At 40.3% G+C, this 12,915-nt stretch overlaps 4 protein-coding genes across 6 annotated transcripts; 2 read left to right on the top strand and 2 right to left on the bottom strand.

Annotated features, from left to right (window-relative positions):
- Positions 1–9: 9 nt before the first annotated feature.
- LOC132194150 (histone-lysine N-methyltransferase E(z)) lies at positions 10–3,302 on the bottom strand. Its single transcript, XM_059615265.1, has 9 exons — positions 3,155–3,302; positions 2,780–2,924; positions 2,192–2,711; positions 1,973–2,136; positions 1,815–1,915; positions 1,075–1,762; positions 599–769; positions 196–544; positions 10–139 (listed from the first exon to the last, which is right to left on the bottom strand). Exons 1-9 carry the CDS (start codon positions 3,176–3,178, stop codon positions 79–81), a joined length of 2,223 nt encoding a protein of 740 aa, XP_059471248.1. The 5' UTR covers positions 3,179–3,302; the 3' UTR covers positions 10–78.
- Positions 3,303–3,711: 409 nt separating this feature from the next.
- LOC132194518 (dnaJ homolog subfamily C member 7) lies at positions 3,712–10,218 on the bottom strand. 2 transcript variants are annotated; one of them, XR_009441550.1, is made up of 8 exons: positions 10,079–10,218; positions 9,122–9,926; positions 8,764–9,066; positions 8,582–8,714; positions 8,373–8,525; positions 8,214–8,325; positions 5,614–8,159; positions 5,436–5,503 (listed from the first exon to the last, which is right to left on the bottom strand). XR_009441550.1 is itself a non-coding variant. In XM_059615833.1 (6 exons), exons 1-6 carry the CDS (start codon positions 5,772–5,774, stop codon positions 3,848–3,850), a joined length of 1,590 nt encoding a protein of 529 aa, XP_059471816.1. In that variant the 5' UTR covers positions 5,775–5,787; the 3' UTR covers positions 3,712–3,847. The 2 variants fall into 2 exon arrangements, 1 of the variants encoding a protein (XP_059471816.1); XM_059615833.1 differs by lacking the exons at positions 8,214–8,325; positions 8,373–8,525; positions 8,582–8,714; ... (1 more) ...; positions 9,122–9,926; positions 10,079–10,218 and adding exons at positions 3,712–4,355; positions 4,412–4,929; positions 4,988–5,176; positions 5,234–5,358 and having other exon boundaries at positions 5,415–5,503; positions 5,614–5,787.
- Positions 6,117–7,893, top strand: LOC132194520 (cyclin-Y). Its single transcript, XM_059615836.1, has 6 exons — positions 6,117–6,536; positions 6,610–6,641; positions 6,698–6,886; positions 6,939–7,072; positions 7,336–7,488; positions 7,550–7,893. Exons 1-6 carry the CDS (start codon positions 6,293–6,295, stop codon positions 7,845–7,847), a joined length of 1,050 nt encoding a protein of 349 aa, XP_059471819.1. The 5' UTR covers positions 6,117–6,292; the 3' UTR covers positions 7,848–7,893.
- Positions 10,219–12,897, top strand: LOC132194519 (DNA-dependent metalloprotease dvc-1). 2 transcript variants are annotated; one of them, XM_059615835.1, is made up of 7 exons: positions 10,219–10,323; positions 10,387–10,602; positions 10,816–10,975; positions 11,044–11,152; positions 11,218–11,337; positions 11,394–11,667; positions 11,720–12,897. In XM_059615835.1, the coding sequence occupies exons 3-7, from the start codon at positions 10,836–10,838 to the stop codon at positions 12,637–12,639; spliced, it is 1,563 nt and encodes a 520-aa protein (XP_059471818.1). In that variant the 5' UTR covers positions 10,219–10,323; positions 10,387–10,602; positions 10,816–10,835; the 3' UTR covers positions 12,640–12,897. The 2 variants fall into 2 exon arrangements, with proteins under 2 accessions (XP_059471818.1, XP_059471817.1); XM_059615834.1 differs by lacking the exon at positions 10,219–10,323 and having other exon boundaries at positions 10,375–10,602.
- Positions 12,898–12,915: the final 18 nt, after the last annotated feature.

Below are 12,915 nucleotides of genomic sequence, written 5' to 3'. Positions count from 1 at the left end.
AAAATACAATTTTTAAGATAAAAAAAAACTAAATGTTATTTAATAAAATAAGGGCTAATCAAGGCCAATAGTCATAAATTACAGAAATTCCATTTCCCGTTCAATTCCCACAAACTTCAACTGTTCAGTTGGTCCATATCTAAAAAAAAATAGAAAAATTGATTTTGAGCTATAGTTTTAAGTCAATACTTTTACCTGTAGTCAAAGAAGAGCTCCTCTCCGGGCAAAATAGCCCTCTTTGCAAAAATTCCAATCCTGTGATCTCCGTTCACCATCATGACCTTTGCATAACAATTTGGGTTGATGGAGTGGTTCGCAAAACGAATTTTGTTGCCCTTTCTTGTAGCATCCACCACAAAGTCGTTGTTCAGGTTGAAGAGGAAGCTGCACATGTACTTGTCGTAAACCTTTCCTCGACGATCAGCTTCATCTTGTGAGATTATTTCTCCACAATATTCTGAAATAAACTCATTCTTCTGGGCGCTTTCCTTAAGGAAAATGCCCCAGCCAGCAACGTCTGACGGCGCCATCAGCAAGTGCTTATCTGTAATAAGCAAAATGACATGCATAATTTTAAATTTTTTTTTCAGAAACTTACGTTGTCCTCTCTGGACGCTCACGTTGCGGCAGGTAATCTTTGTTGTGTCGAACTGATCAGCACCACACATTTGGCACAAATCTGGATCGCATTCACGGACTGCCAAATAACACGGGCATTGCTTGGTGTTGCACTGCGCCTTGCAGCGGCATCCAGGGAACCGATTTTGGCCTTCAGAGAAAATAAAATTTAATAAATAACAAGGTATCTACAAAATTTTTCCTAAAAATTGGGTCTCATTGCAAAAAAAATTATTCAATAAAATTCAATTGTACGAAAGTTTCTACCAAGGATGAAAAAACTTCATTAATAATTGTTAAGGTGGCAAATAATGAGAAGCTCATTTTTTAGCATCTATTTCCCTAAACCTTAGTAATAACAACACCTGAACAGGTCTTACTGCTTAAAATAATCATTGCTTTTACCTAATCAAAATTTAAGGAGTCAATAAAAAAAAATTATTTAAATTTACTTACAATCAGAGCTGCACTGGCAAAACTTTTCGCAGAAGTTTTGAGCCCCCACACAGGGACAGTTTTGGTCGCATGGTAGATTGGGATGGTCGCATGGAACAAAGTTATAGACATGGTTTGAGCTCGAGTCCTTCTTGAGCTGAATCTTGCGACAATGCATAGACCAGAGGCGGTGCTTCTTCTTCTTCTTCCTTGGGGGAGTGTGATCCTTCAATGATTCCTCAGACGGAATGTCAGCAGCTTCTTTCTGGGCAAACTCGTACACTTGCTGGCAGGTTTTGGTAAGCATGTTTTGGGCGATGGCACAGTAGTTGTTGAGGAAAACTTTCTGCAGCGCCCTGAAGAGACTCTGGTCTGCACCAATCCACTCAAGGTGATCACCTGGTGCAATTGCCCCTATGAGAGAAAAACAAGAGCTGTTGTTGCTCGGCTGCTCCTTTGGTGTTTCGTTTTTGCTGTTAGATCGCTTCAGTTCCTTGTTCTTGACACTGTCATTGCTGTCCTCGGAGGACGCTTCATTTCCTGAATCAAGGGAACCATTCTTGCGTACTTTACTGGGCTTCAGTTTGTCATCTTTTTCTTCAACTAATGCTTTGTCAGCCCTTTCCTTCTCCTTTTCTTTCTCATTCTTTTCCTTTTCCTCAGCTTCTTCATTGGCTTTTTCAGCAACAAGTTTTTCTTTCATTCCATCCTACAAACATAAGATGTTAAAATCAAAAAAATATTTGCTCTAATTCAAATACCAAATTCATGTAGCAATGAGTTCCACAAGGGTCTGAAAATGGTCTTAGATCTGGCCCCTTCCTTTTCTGGGAGTTTGGTCCAGGATGCGAAGCTTGCAGCCCTGTTTGGATAAAATAAACATATTAAGCCAAAAAGGAGTCTAGGAATAAAAACTAACTATGCAAAAAACAATCGTATTTGAAGCACCGCCTGCAGAATAGAGTGTGGAACGAGTGCATGGTTTGCTCTCGAGGCACCGACTGCGCTTTTGGGCCGTCGATATTAGGAGTGCATTCAGGAGGCAGAGTGGACAAATGACTTCTATCAGTAAGCTCAAAATACCTGTTAATTACAATACATTAAATCATTGAAAAACTTTTGGCTAACAAAAACAAACTTGTCTTTTAACTCTTCAGGTGTCCCTTTGTCCGGAAAAACGGCGGAGATAGCTTGAAATATGGCTGTAAAAGGGTCTCCAGCCTTTTCAGGTTTTGCCTTGGGATCTTTGACCTTCGTGTCGTCCACTGGTGATGCTAAGAGGGCTTCAACTAGTGCAACAAATAGCTCGTCGTCAATGAAACCAGAGCTGTCATCCCCGTGAACTTTGCCATCGTAATTCTTGATGAGCTCCTCAATAAAGGCACCGTCCTGCTCCAAAATTTCATCGCCCATGTATGGAATGTTGTGAAGAACAGTTTCATCTTCGACCATGAAATTCTGCTGAATTGGTGCCCACGTGTACATTGTTGGAATGGGAGTAACAGCACTGATCATTCGTATCGGCTTTGACTGCAAATCCCCGTCATTGGTGGTGATTTCTGCCTTTTTCATTACTGAATGATGCAAGGGAGGCTCGTTGGAGCAGTGCCACAGAACCTTTCTTTCTTGCCACCGCTTTTCCTCTTCTTGAAGAATTTCTACAGTAATTAAATTCCATATTAATAAGAAACGGCAATATAAAAAATTATATTTATAGAACACTAACCTGCCATTTTCTTCCTGTTTTCATTCCAAGCAACTTTGATTTCGTCGGCTCTTTTGTGGCGCTTGATTTGCCGCAGTCTCATGTACTCTGCTTTAACCCTCTTTTTCCATTCAATGCTGATTTTGTTTTTATCGTCGATCGATCTCTATTAATTTATAAATACATAAATAATTGAACTTTAAATACGTAGTGTAAATAATGGCAGTGAACAGAAATTTATTTATCAAGTAAGAAAAAAAATTATATTTTTGGTTTTCAAATAAAAACGCGAATGCGGAGGCAAATTGCCATTTTGCAGTCTGTAAACAAAGTTATATTCGACAAGCAAGGAACAAGCCAGAAATCCTGTGATTTGGTTCAATGATGTAATCTTACCCGAACCTTGTTGTCCTTCTCCATTTTGACAACAAAATTGTGCCTGGCTCAGGTCTATGAAGGATAATTAATGAAAAATAACATTTAACCGGTGATGATCAACAATCAAATGACGCTCCGCCTGCTGAGTGCTGGAGGCTGGAGGGATCGCGAGTTCGCATTCGCAACAGCTACCAACATAACAAATCAAATCACACAACAGTAATAAATCCAATAAATCGGTAATAAGAAACTGTAAATTAAATTGCGACCTTATTTTTGTAGCAATGCTAATAGAAAAATTAAATCTTATTGAAGTTCAAAGCGTTTAAGTGCTAACATTTTACTTGATATAAGTTGAACCATCTCAAATAAATGAAGAAATGATTAGATTATATGTACAAGTCCAGCTGTGTTATGGAATTAATTCAAAATCTTATTACTTTTTTCAGTAGTGAGACCCATCATCTACTAAATCTTGAGTCTCGAAAGGTCTTGATGGTTTCAAGTTATGTCCAACAAGGGATTTATGTGGGTTGAAACCAAAATGAAATAAGATGTGAAATTAGTTGAGTATCTAAGTATCATTCAAATAATTGTATTTTAATTCCACGTAATTGTAAATTACAACATATACAATTCTTGTCAAATTCAAATGGATTCTTTTCTGAACTAGCTAGCAGCATGTGATTAAGTTACATAAAAATCTGGAGATCAGCCAAAATGGAATGAGAAGTTGGATGGGAAGCCGTGAGACTGGAATGCAAAGCCGTCATGCATGTCTCCACCATAGAAAGCATTGAACAAATTGGTCGCGTCCATAGTGCTGAATCCGTGGCCGCCTTCCATCATGTCGTCCTCCATATCTTGGCCGTTGTCGTATCGAGCTCTCTTCTTGGGGTCCAGAAGTACTCCATAAGCTTCGCCTACCTCCTTGAACAACCTCTCGTGCTCTTTCTTCTCAGCATCACTAACATGGGCATGGCGGTCGGGGTGATGCTCCAGAGCTTTCTTCTTGTACGCCTTCTTGATTTCCTCCTCGCCTGCATTCCTGTCAACTCCAAGAATCTTATAGTAATCCTTCCTCTTTGACTTCTTGAGGGCCAGCTTGGCTTCGTGCAACGATCTCTTAACGTCTCGACTTTTGTCTGTCTTGTAGACGGTTTCATAGTCTTTCACGGCATCCTCATATTGCTCAAGGTCCATGTAACACTTGGCTCGCCTAATTAAATTAGAGCAAAAACTATTGTTATAAAAATTTAAAATAATTCATCTTACCTAAGCAAGGCCTTCTGATATTCTGGGTCCAATTCCAAAGCTTTGGTGCAGTGTGCAATGGATTCTTGGAGTCTGTTGAGCTTCGAGCATACTGTGGCTCGGTTGAAGTAAATTTTAGAATTTACAGATTTGTTCAAGGGGTCAACTTCAAGCGCGCAAGTATACTTGGCGAGAGCATCAAGGAGCATTCCTTTTCTGAACAGGTCATTGCCTTCATCCTTCAGCTGCCTCAACATTTTGCAACGTTTGTAAACATCCTTAGCCTTTTGAAGATCTGGTGCCAACCGCAACACAGTCTGGAAATGCTGAATGGCTTTGTCCACATTGTCTTGATAATACAGACAGAGTCCTCGCACATAGATTGCTTCAACGTTACTCTTATCTTTTGAAAGTACTTCATTGGCAAGCTCTTCTCCTTCCTGGAATCGTCCGAGGTAGGCCAAGGACTCGGCTTTCCAAAGACGGAATTGCGGACAAGCTGGGGAGATGGCAATGCATCGGTCCATACAATACACCACCTAGAGCAACAAGTTATAATTAAATCCAATTGTTTACGCATTGCTAACTTTGGCTTACTCTTCTGTAATCGCCTTTCTCTTGCGACTTTCTAGCATCTTCTATGTGGTGCTTTAAGGTTTCAATGCTGCTCTTTTCTGCATTGAAAGACTGGCTGTCTGGTTCGATTTCGACAGCTCGCGAAATCGTAGTCTCTGCAGATACAATGTCTCCTAAAGCAATGCAACATTTAGCTGCTCTTTGAAAACCCTAAAAAGAGATATATGTTTTAAAAATAAAATTATAAAAATTGCTAACTATGCCCACCTTAATGTAAGTTGGGTCCAAATCAACAGCTAGTTTGGCATCAGCTAGAGCACCATTGTAATCACTCAGCATGAGCAAGCAAGCCGATCTATTTCCCAGATAGTTGACATTGTTGGGGCACCACTCTAAAGATTAAGGGTTAAGATGGCAATGCAATAATGATTTAAGATAGTATACACACCGATGGCCTTGGTATAAGAGGCAAGTGCGCCTTTGTAGTCCTTGAGTCTGTATTTATCGTTGCCTGCGAGTTTTTGGATCTCTCCCTGTCTGGAAATTAGATCGGAAAATTCGTCACAGAGAATCACAATGGACACATTTTAAATGAATTTTTTAATTCTAACACGTCTAGGCATTGTTTTAATAGTATTCCAACTCACTCTTCTCTGCTGATGACGGGTTCCTCGATAGGGACTTCAATCACATCCAAATCCATTTCGACTGGGTCCGCCATGCTTGTTGTGTAAAAAGAGCGATCGAAGAAACTTCTAGGCCAATCGCTGCTGTTGGCTGGGGAGGGCAAGGATCTCCCGAGTCTCATGTGCAAAAGCCTGCGTACCAGTGTTTCATTTCACGCTACTTCCCACAACGCTCATTGGTCGTAAGCTCTGCAAAGCGGTCCCGAAAAAGTCGTCGACGCAAATTCATACCAACCTAACAGAAAGCCAAACATTTGAATTTTATTAAAATTCGCAATTAAATAAAATTTTAATCCACATTGAGAAACAAAATTAAGTTTTTTTTATAAAAAAATTAATGGATAATGCCGATTTTTACACTCCGAATCCACTTTCATGCTTATTAAAATAGCTAGCTTTTTTCCAAGGTCGTCTGATACCACGGAAGCAAAATAAATGAACGAGAAAGTTGCTAGTCCAGTTCTTGAAAAGTTGGCAGTGACTCTAAGATGGCCACCGAAATACAGTAGGTGGTGGTTCCTGTCATCTCGTTAAATATTTACCCTGCCTCTCTCGAATGTAAGACTCCGTTCTGTCCTCGCTATCAGTACAAACACCAGCGAAGGTAGATCCACGGCGGTGCAGGCAATGAGTTGAGGCCATGGGCAACAAACACAGCTGCTGCGTCTACGCCAGCCCCCAAGTGACCCGCAAGGAGGGGGCGGCGGCCGCAGGCCAGGCGGGCGGTCGGCGAGGTTTTGACGAATTGGCACCGAACCACGAAGAGAGTGTCGGCAACCTTCAGCACATAAGCGAGCGAGAACCTGAGGAATGGGACACTGACCCCTCATCTCACCCCCGAGCCGGCACTATTTTTATGGAGCGCTCGAAGGCCTCCATTCAAAGTAAGACCTTTTAGGGCGAGTGTCAGCACATAAATTATTAACAATTCGCCTTCGATTTTTTTCCCTCTTGCAGATGGACTAGTCAGGAAAAAGAGCCAGAATCACGTAAGAAAGGTTATCAGCAGTGTCGTTGGGCAAACTAACAGTCTTTTAATTTACAGTTGTTTGAATCTCGGCCCATGAAGAAAAGCTCGTCTTGCTCTACGATATTTCTCGATGACAGCACCGTCTCTCAACCGAACCTTAAGAGCACTGTTAAGTGCGTCGCCCTTGCCATTTACTTCCATATAAAGAACAGGACCTCAAATAAACATCTAGATATTTTTGATGAGAAGCTTCATCCATTGACGGTGCGCATTTCTCCTCTTGTGAGAGTCAATAATTGAACCGATTGAATTTTAGAAGGACTGCGTCCCAGATGATTACGACAGACACAATCCCGAACACAGGCAAATCTACAAATTTGTTCGGACACTATTCAATGCCGCACAACTAACAGCAGAGTGTGCCATTATCACATTAGTGTACTTGGAAAGGTATTTTTTTTTTTTTTTTTTAAAGAAGTTACTACTTAAATTTTTTAAGAAATGTGAATTTTTTCAAGCAATGGTATAAATTTTGGTTGCACAAAGCTTATTTAAATGTTCTAGTAAAATTTTCTACAGAGCAGGTTGCATATAGTTATAATCAATATAAGTATCCTCCATAGAATAGTATTTTGAAATTTACAATTCAAATCGGACAACACTTTGTGCAAAAATTCCCTATCGTCTTTTATAGAATTTTTTACTTTTTACAGGTTGCTAACGTATGCTGAGATAGACATAACGCCTGGTTCTTGGAAACGAATTGTACTTGGAGCTATATTGCTAGCGTCTAAAGTATGGGATGATCAGGCTGTCTGGAATGTGGATTATTGCCAAATATTGAAGGACATTACGGTCGAAAACATGTAAGAAGCCCTTTTTATTACCACGAAAAAGTAAACAGATTCCAAATTCCAAATCATTTAGGAATGAGCTGGAGCGCCAGTTTTTGGAGATGCTTCAGTTCAACATCAACGTGCCCTCCAGTGTGTATGCAAAATACTACTTTGATCTACGAACCCTGGCTGAAGCCAACGAACTCGCCTTTCCGGCTGAGCCACTCAGTCGCTCACGGGCACAGAAACTGGAGGCGATGAGTCGCATAGCAGAAGACCGTGTGGTGGGCGGCATCGTCAACAGCCAAATCTCGGCTCAGAAAAGATGGGCTTCGCTGGACAACGTCAGCTGTGCGGTGTCCCGCAGGTCTGTCGCCATTTTGTCGTAACATTCCTATTTTTGTATTGGCATAAAGAGTAATCTTAAAATTGGAATCACTCGTGTGTTATTTCCAAGTCCGCAATCAGGGCCACATGGTCTGAGGGTTGCACAACACTGGGTATAGCTGTGTGCTCCTGCAGTTCTTCGTCACTGGGAAAAGGAACTACTTGCGTAACTCTCAGGTTGTCAGTCTGGTAGAAAATGTAGTCCAGGCAGTCAGCAAATCCCACAGTGAAGTTTGTGTACTTCGGACAGCCACAAGCACTTTCCAGCTTCATGCTGTGATCTAATTCTAGTCCTTCGACAACCTCATTTTCATCTAAAAATTAATTTAAATATAAAAGTCCTTTATGAAAAAATAAAATCAACTTACTGCTCTTCCAATCTGGGTAATCTTTTGGAATAAATCCTTCCGTCATGAATTTATAAACACCAAACGGCGGTGTGCTGTTGAAGTCTCCACAAAGTATCAAAGAGCATTTATCCTGTATAAGAAAAATTAATATTTGAAAAATATTTACAAATAACGTACCCTTTCTGATAGTAATTTATGTTTGTGCTGCAAAATGCTGAGACAAGTTGCTGCTTGCAAAAGTCGAACGTGATCAGCATCCGGGTGGAAATAAAGGTGTGTTATCCCAATGACTAAGATGTGATTAGAAGCAGCGTGACGAAGAACAACTAACTATTTTTTAGAACATGTTACTTTGATAAATATTAAATTTAAAATTTTTAACATACTTGAAGAACTGAGCCCCTGTCTAAAATTCTTGATTTTAATGCTTCATTTTTAATTATGGCTTCATGGATTACAGCGAACAGTGGATTTTCAGTGATTTCCTGACTCAGATTTAGACACTCTTGATGCTCTAAACTATTTATGAAACATTAGAAGGGATTACGCAGCTAAATTAAATCATTACATGAATGTGCTGTTGCGATAGAAACAAGCGATCCCCTCACTAACCTGGCCTCCTTTTCTATTAAAGGTGCCAGAGTAGCCTTCACTGCCTAAAACAGGTTCCAGGTCGACGTCAAAAACTTTGTGGTCCACTTCTTGCAAGCAAATGAGATCAGCCTTGTAGCCGATTATCTCTTTCAAAATGAGTTGCTTCCTGTAATCAATATCTAGTGCATAGGGTGGGCAGTAGGGGAAAAGAACTTCTCGAGAATAATCAGAGTCAGTATAAAAATCAGCTAAGATATTGTAGGTCATTATGCGAAACCTGAAAAATAATGAATGGATTAATAACAGGCAAAAATTTACAATTTTTCTAATACTTTGAGCCACTTAAAAAATCTTGAGTGAAGAGATGCCTCGTTTGGAAGGGACAATGACCAGGACCTGCTGAAATAACGTTTTTGGCCACGCATTCCATAGCTGGACCCTTCAGGTCTCCTTTCACAGGTTCACACCTCAGCTTGATGGCATGCCCAATGTCATCTGCGATGGGGATGTAGCTGTATCCTGTGGCCACTTGTTCGTATTTGGCCTGCTCTTTGTTTTCTGACTCGCTTAATTTTTTAACCGAACGAAACCAGATGAGTTGACAGTCTTGTCGCTCAGCATAGTCCACATCCAATTTCGACGGGTAGACAGGAAAACCAGCAAGAATCGATTCAGGCAGCGCTATGGCATTGACAACTGGAGAATTGATTTGGATTTTGTAGCTCAGGTCAAGGAAATGCATTGTCACGCCGCTGGAGCTCAGCATCATATCTTTGCAAATTGCACTTGTTTCGGCCTCTTCCCCGTCGACTTTGAACTGCACCTTCACGGCGTCAGCACTGGCCTGCCCTTCCTTCGATTTCTTTTTATTCTTCTTGGAAATTGATTTTTCCAGACTGGCCACGACTCGGCTTTGAAATTCTCCAACTGACTCTGTAATTCTTCGGTTGAAATTGAAATTTCGGGATATTTTTAATGTGTCGTGCTTCAAAAAGAAAGTAAACTCAAAGGTTTCACAGCCCTCTTTGCAGCGGAAATGTGCATCGGTGTAAGGAGACATTTTTAAGATCTTGTCTCTGCGCACGGTGGTGTGGAAAAATCGTCGAAGAGACACACGGATCATAAAAAGTTGATGATCTAGAAAGGACGAAAAATCGTCATCAATTATAAAAGATTGCATCAATAATCAGTATTATTTTAAGAAAATATGGTGGCATACATAATTACAGAAAGTGCACAATTAAATGGAAAAATGATTTTTAATTATGCTAGCTGAATTTTGAACGTACCTAAATCCTAAAAAAGTGAAAATTGCTGTTTCCTTTATAACTTTGCAACAATCAATTAATTTTTTAATTCACAATATAATTCACACGTGTGTTTTTTGGTGTTTTATGTTTTTGTCTTTTGTTGCGTTGGTCGTTCTGATTCGCAGGGCTGCCAACTGAAATTATTAGAGTTCTTTCAATACGCACGCGCCATCCCTACCAGAATTTAATTTGACGTTTTACTTGTGCAAGACGGTACGAAAAAGGTAAATATTGCGAATATTCAAAATTTTATAAGCGAGCTCAAGGCTAGTCAGAATTTGTATCAGCTTCAGCAGTCACCTCTCACGTCTTGCCGCATCTTGGCTCGGGATTTGGGACTTGGAGCATAACAAAGACAAAAAGACGCTAAAAACCTGTTGAATGTTGAAAAGTTGAAACGACACTAAAAACAAAAGCAGAGAGAAGAGAAAGAGAAGAAAATAACTGTACAAAGAAGGCCACTGACGACACTGACGTTAGCCACGGCAGAGGGTTTGCACCAGGTTTGCACCAAATACCAAATTGCATTTTTGTTTTGAATGTTTAAAATTTTTTAATGCTTGAAATGTTTAAAAAAAAATTGTACAAATCGGTACAAATAATTTTATGTATGTATTTATTTAAAAAAGCCAAGTCGCAAGTCTAGGTTTTTTTTTATCATTTTCTGTGTGTGGTGATTTTGCATAATGTACTCCTGAAATTTTCACCTCAAATAGACTGATCGTGACTGGCAGAGATGTCTTCGATTGTGTCTCATGAATGGGAGCTTCTCGATCCCTGCCCTGATGTCCATGGCATGTTTATCGAGTTCAACCATAAATTCTTCTGGGGGAAGCTAGACGGGGTGGAGGTGAAATGGAGCCCTCGAATGACCCTGTATGACGCATTTAATATGAAGCTTCGGAAGCTTCCTGTGAAATTTTTCTCAACACCTTTACACACAGGTGTGCTGGGGTCTGCAGCTATGAGGGCAGAGGTGGTCTGTGCTCGATCAGGCTGAGCGCTCCGTTGTTGAAGTTGAGACCGAGAAAAGATCTTGTTGAAACCCTTCTGGTAATACTGTAGTTTTTAAATTTATATATTTACTGAAATAAATAATACATACACAATTTTTCTAGCACGAAATGATTCATGCTTATTTGTTTGTGACTGCAAACAATCGAGACAGAGATGGCCACGGTCCAGAGTTCCAGAAACACATGCATAGAATTAATGGAGAAAGTGGCTGCAAAATTACAGTAATTTGATTGTTTGTAGCTATTCATTTTCTTTTTAAAAATGCCACTTTTTTTAGATCTACCACAGCTTTCATGCAGAGGTGCGTGTTTATCAGCAACATGTCTGGAGGTGCGAAGGCCCATGCAAAACCCGGAGACCATTTTTCGGTCTTGTTAGACGAGCCAGCAACAGAGTGCCTGGACCGAGAGACCTGTGGTGGGCTGAGCACCAGAAAACTTGTGGAGGCACATTTATCAAAATCCAAGAGCCTGAAGAATTCACCAAGAAAAAGCAGTTGGAGGCTGAGAAAAAGGAAAGGAACAATAACAAGACCAATGCCAAGGCTAACGGTAACCTGAAATTTAATTTGTAATACAAATATTTTAACAAGAATTTATGCAGGAAGCAAATCAGGGGACATCAGGAAGTTCATCAACACAACAAATAGTGATAAATCTAAAACATCAGGTGCCGCTGTCCCTTCAGGCGCCCCAACAAAAAAACCCTCCCCAGTAAACGGCCTGAATGGACCTGCAGCGTCCACTAGTGGCGCAAACAAAGTTACAAGGCCAGTGAATGGTTCAGGAATTGCACCAACCAGCAACATTTCAGGATTTGGCGACTTTGGATCTGGCAGTGGTGCTCGAAGGGGTGTCGGAGGAGGAACTGCAACTGCAAATAGAGGTGGCAAGACATTGGTGGTTACGGGCAAGAGAAAAGACGACGATCAAGTTGCCAATAAGGTGGAGAAACCAATGTCAAATTTTGTTCCATTCCAAGGGAGAGGAAAAACTATTGGATCTGCATCAACCTCATCTGGAAACGTTCTCCAAGACAGACAAAAGTTCCTAGACAGATTCAAATCATCAAAAAAAGATGAGAACCAACCCAAGAAAAAGTTAAAGACTGAGAAGACAGATGACAACAAGGACCAAATCCACTGTCCTGTTTGCAACAAATCATGTGCTGCAGCTGATCTGAATTCGCACCTGGAAGAGTGCCTTCAAAATATGAGTTTAGAGGATAGCGAGGTGACCAAAAGCACATCAGAGGCAGAGGTGATTGTTTTGAGTGATGATGAAGAGGACGAGAAAGACTTGGAACAATGTCCCATTTGTTTGGCTTACTACAACAAGGATTCCCTACAGAGACACATTGAAAACTGTGTTCAACATCTGCACGACTCCTTCATCGAGCTAGGAGATGAAGAGGTTGTTTATGAACCAACACAGATGAACAAAGATCAGGTTGATTGTCCTGTTTGTGGAACTCAAGTGCACAAAGACAGCATTAACGAACATTTAGACACATGCCTTAGTTAATTTGTGGGATTAAAATTGAATGTAAAGGTTATGTGGCTGTTTGATTTTTTTTATGGCCCAACAAGTAGGCTTAATTTGGCAGCTAGAACTGGCTGTCCATTCCCTCTCAATGTAATTTTCACTTCTATATTTGACATGTTTGAGAGAATAAAAGAATCGAATTAAGCTATTTGAAAGTACTCGTGAAAAGATTCATAGATCTGAAATTATGTGATTTAACCAATTGAATTTAATACAAATAAAAATTTCTCAGGAAGAAAAAATTTAGTTATTACT

The sequence above is a fragment of the Neocloeon triangulifer genome, unplaced genomic scaffold (genome assembly GCF_031216515.1).
Source record: "Neocloeon triangulifer isolate White Clay Creek 2 clone unplaced genomic scaffold, ASM3121651v1 ptg000006l, whole genome shotgun sequence".
Classification (NCBI taxonomy): Eukaryota; Metazoa; Arthropoda; class Insecta; order Ephemeroptera; family Baetidae; genus Neocloeon; species Neocloeon triangulifer.
Note: the sequence above shows the minus strand (reverse complement) of the source record. Positions and strands in the feature narration are given on the sequence as shown.